This window comes from Helianthus annuus, chromosome 3 (genome assembly GCF_002127325.2).
Source record: "Helianthus annuus cultivar XRQ/B chromosome 3, HanXRQr2.0-SUNRISE, whole genome shotgun sequence".
Taxonomy (NCBI): Eukaryota; Viridiplantae; Streptophyta; class Magnoliopsida; order Asterales; family Asteraceae; genus Helianthus; species Helianthus annuus.
In genome coordinates, this window is record NC_035435.2 from 162902316 (window position 1) to 162906882 (window position 4567).

The following is a 4567-nucleotide window of genomic DNA, read 5'->3' on the forward strand; positions in this document are numbered from 1 at the left end:
ACTTTATAGATTTTCTAATATATAGAGTTAACTATCGTTTTGTTCCCTGTGGTTTCATTATTTTAACGATTTTACCTTAATGGTTTATAAAGTACCAATTTCCTCCCTGATCTATGTATCCTATATCTAGTTCACATAAGGGCATTTAAGTCTTTTCACATCCTCATTGACTCCCTTATTCACGGTTTTGCTTCAATTGTTTAACATGTTCAGTAACTAGACTCGTTACCCATTTATATAATAAATAATTCATATGTATTAAGCAAGTAAATAATTTTTAATCTTTTCTATAAATGAGGTTCATTAGCCGATTTGGTCTATATTTCTACCTATATTTACCATTTTAGATTTTTAGTTTTCAAAAAGTGTGTACAATTTCATTTTCTATATTGGGAATGATAATTGAATTTAATGGTAAATTTGATGGTAGTTGGAAAAGTAAATCCGTGAATGCAAAAGTCCGCACGTCACAAACACCCGTGATAAAGTCAACGAGACGCACTTTTAGTGACGGCAACAACCCGTCGCTAAATATCAACCAAAAAACACCCTATATAAACATAACATAATAACAAGCAGTGTGCACATTTTACCATCACCCAATATGTCTTCACCATTCACCTATGTTTTCATTCTACACTTATTTGTGTTCCTTTCTCATTCATTCCCACTGTCCACGTCATCACGGTGGATCGTCGACGAAAACACCGGCGACCGCGTAAAACTCGCGTGTGTAAACTGGCCAGGCCACCTTCATGTTATGATTCCTGAGGGTCTAAACAAGAGGCCCATGAAAGACATTGTGTCGGATATTTCTCACAAAATGGGGTTTAACTGCGTGCGACTCACGTGGGCTACATATATGTACACTAGATACTCAAATCTCACTGTTTCGGAGTCCCTAGACCGATGGAATTTAACCGCCACTAAAGAAGGCGTCAGGAAAAACAACCCGGAAGTGTTGGAAATGAGCATTGTCGAAGCTCAAAATGCGGTCGTTAAGGCGATGGGAAAAGGGAAGATAATGGTGGTGCTCGATAATCACATTAGCTTGCCCGAGTGGTGTTGCGGATACGATGACGGGAATGGGTTTTTTGGGGACGAGTATTTCAACCCTGATGAGTGGGTTCGGGGTTTGGTGGCAGTAGCTTGCCGGTACAAAGGGAATCCTTCGGTACGCATTACATAATCAAGAGTATATGTCTCTAAACTTTTAAAATTACGTATATTTTAGAAAGAGTAAGATACAATAATGGTCTCTCAGTTTAGCCCACTTTTTCACTTCAGTCTATAAAAATACTTTTTATATCTGGGTTCCTGATGTTTCATTTTTTTTTTTTTGTCATTTTCATCTAATTGATAAACTGAGTTAGAATTTTTAGTTAACTTCTCCCCTTTTTATGGTTTCCTCGTTTAATTAAGGGTATAATTGTCATTTTATGTCATAATATATTTTAACTAAATGGGGAAAAACGATAAAAAAGAAAATTCTAACTCACTTTGACTATTGGATTAAAATTGCAACAAAAATAAAACCTTAGGGAGGACAGATACAAAAAGTTTCGTTTCGTTTTTAGGCTGAAGTGTCAAAAATAACCAAAAGTTTTGCGTACTATACCGTACAATGCTCATCGGCAAGAATCAAGAAAATTATGTCATTTCATCGGCAAGAATCATGAAAAATATGTCATTTACAAGAAGCTTACGTGGAAAATATTAAATTGTTGTCTTAATTAATGTCACTAACATTTAGACCTTTTTAAAACTTTATAATACATTTTCTGTACATGTTAGGTAGTGGCAATGAGTATGCGAAACGAGCTACGTGGGCCACGACAAAACGTGACAACATGGTACGAGTACATGCAACAAGGTGGTGCGGCAATTCATCACGAGAATCCAGACATTCTCGTTATCTTTTCGGGTTTGTCGTATGATACAAACCTCGGATTCTTGAAAACTCAGCCGCTAACCATAAGTTTGGATAACAAGTTAGTGTTTGAGTCACATTGGTACTCATTTGGGCAACCATATGATAAATGGATTTTTCAAACAAATGACTATTGTGCGACCGTGACCAAATTGTTTATGGACAATTCGGGGTTTTTGTTACGGATGAGTGGAAACGCGGTCCCGCTATTTTTAAGTGAGTTCGGGTTAGATCAGAGAGGTGGGAATGAGATGGAGAATCGTTATTTTGTGTGCTTGTTGGCGACGGTGGCAGAGATTGATATCGATTGGGCGTTGTGGCAGTTGCCCGGGAGTTATATGCTTAGGGAAGGGAAGGTTGATATGGAAGATGTGTATGGGATGTACGATTTTATGTGGGAGAAGCTAAGAAATTCTACAATGGTGGATCGGTTACGGTTTGTTCAAACTATGATTCAAGGTACTATATTCAATAATTGGGATTGATACATATACATATGTAATCAATTTTAAGCAGAGAATAGTAAATATTGTGTTTTACTTTAAATATAATGCGTAAAACAATTTTTAATTGTCTATGTCACTCATTTCTAACTCATTATATGTAAGTGAATAATATGGTTCTCGTAATTCTAAATTTAAAATTGATTTTCTAATGAATGAGTCCCTATATGCATATATATCTGTATTTCAAAAATAATCTCTTGCTACACTACAGGTTATGATCATGGACCAAGCAGCCAAGCATCTTACATTTTGTACCACCCTTTAAGTGGACAATGTGTCGGATCAAGCCACCATCTCTCCATGACAAGTTGTCGACACGCGAGTCACTGGATTCATGAACAAGATGGTGGCCCGATCCAACTAAAGAACACAAATCACTGCCTAACAACCGTCAAACAAGGCATGTCACCTATCATATCTCATCTTGACAACTGCTCGACTCCTGAAAGTTCTTGGAACGTTGTTTCGAGCTCAAAACATCATTTGGCCTCTAAAGATAGCCAACGGAACAATTTATGTTTAGAAGTGGATGCTTCTACTTTAAAGATTGTGACAAATAAGTGTTTATGTCTTGATGATGATTTGAGAGATGTTATAAAGTGTGATGATAATCCACAAAGCCAATGGTTGAAGCTCATCCCAGTCAGTAGGATGGATCAATGATTATCCAGAGTAGATTTAATGTTGATTTTGACATATCATTTTTTTGGTCAAATTAAGATCAGATTGAAGGGGAAAAATGTTATATGTTTATTACAAATTTACGGCAAATGAAGCCCTATTGTATCTTTGATTCTTGAGCCTATAATGTGGGTTTTGGTTAGATTGAGTGGCCCATTTACGGCAAACTAACATTATAGTATTTTTATTTAGATTAGATGTGGGCTTTTGCTCAGGCTATGGAGTAGAGGTGCACAATCCGGGTTTTTTTAATACCCGGTTCGTGTATATACCCGGATACGGGTATGACCAGGTTTTGACTTTTTGTGTATTGGTCATACTCGGGCCGAGTTCGAGTCCGGGTATTGCCCATAAAATCTATACCCGGTGTACCCGGGTTTGGGTAGGGTTCGGGTTTTCAATACCCGGATATTAGAATAGCCTATCTCCGGGTCCGGGTAGGGTTCGGGTATTGGTCAGGTATGGTTCGGGTATTGGTCGGTTATGGTTCGGGTTCGGGTATAGATCGGGTTTTTCGATTCATTTTTTGGCATAAAACATGGATTTATAATGGAAACCTTTATTTCTATATATTGTATGCCTTGAAATCTACCCAGAAAAGTCTCACATAAGCTCTAAGGGTGTAAGGAGTGGTTAAACACTTTGGAGTGGCAAACTAAAAAATCAACCAATGAGAGTGTGCCACGTCAATCAGTGAAAAGTGTTTAAACTTTGGTGAAAAGTGTTGGTAATGGTTTAAACACTTGGTGAAGTGGTAAACTTTTTTTTTTTAAAAAAAAGAAAAAGGTGTGATTGGTTAAGAGATGGCATGGACCCCACCCCACAAAACCCTCTCTCTCATACACTCACTCTCTCTCTCTCTCCTGCTCCCTCACTCTCTCTCTTCTTTCCCGACTCGGTAACCTGTCCCCGATTCCTTTGCTTTGCCGCGTCGCCAAAAGATCGGCGTCGGTGTTTGCCGATCGGCAAACTGGTTTGCCGCGTGTTGCCGAGTCCCACACCGTACACCCTAAACGTTCAAAAATAGTTGTTGTAAACAACGGATCCGGGTATTACGAAAACCCGGTTACGGGTTTTATGGAAACCCGGGTACGAAAAAACCCGGGTTCGAGTTACGGTATTGAACAGAATATCCATACTCGGTCCCTACCCTATGGGTAGGGTCAGGTTCGGGTTTAAAAAAAATCTGGTTTTTCTAATACCCGGGTTCAGGTTTTTTTCGGGTTTATGGAGCCCATTTATAGATTTACCGAACCATTATATATATATTATATATATATATATTATATGTATATTATATATTATATATTATATATTATATATTATATTAGAGTAAGGTTAACATACAAAAAGGCTTATCATACATCACGTAGGAGACAATGGTAACCGTTGGATCAGGGGTATAATCACGCATGGGACCACATAATCACGCATGGGACCACATAATCAC

The 4567-nt window shown here is 37.9% G+C and overlaps 1 protein-coding gene across 1 annotated transcript; it reads left to right on the forward strand.

The window, feature by feature from the left end:
- The first annotated feature begins 578 nt into the window (after positions 1-578).
- Positions 579-3227, forward strand: LOC110930446 (glycosyl hydrolase 5 family protein). The gene is made up of 3 exons (XM_022173749.2): positions 579-1174; positions 1795-2389; positions 2648-3227. Exons 1-3 carry the CDS (start codon positions 605-607, stop codon positions 3097-3099), a joined length of 1617 nt encoding a protein of 538 aa, XP_022029441.1. The 5' UTR covers positions 579-604; the 3' UTR covers positions 3100-3227.
- Positions 3228-4567: the final 1340 nt, after the last annotated feature.

Coding starts and splice junctions, on each gene's coding strand:
- LOC110930446 (XM_022173749.2), top strand. CDS start 605: ATGTCTTCACCATTCACCTATGTTTTCATTCTACACTTATTTGTGTTC. Junction 1,175..1,794: donor GGTACAAAGGGAATCCTTCG/GTACGCATTACA, acceptor TGTACATGTTAG/GTAGTGGCAATGAGTATGCG. Junction 2,390..2,647: donor TGTTCAAACTATGATTCAAG/GTACTATATTCA, acceptor GCTACACTACAG/GTTATGATCATGGACCAAGC.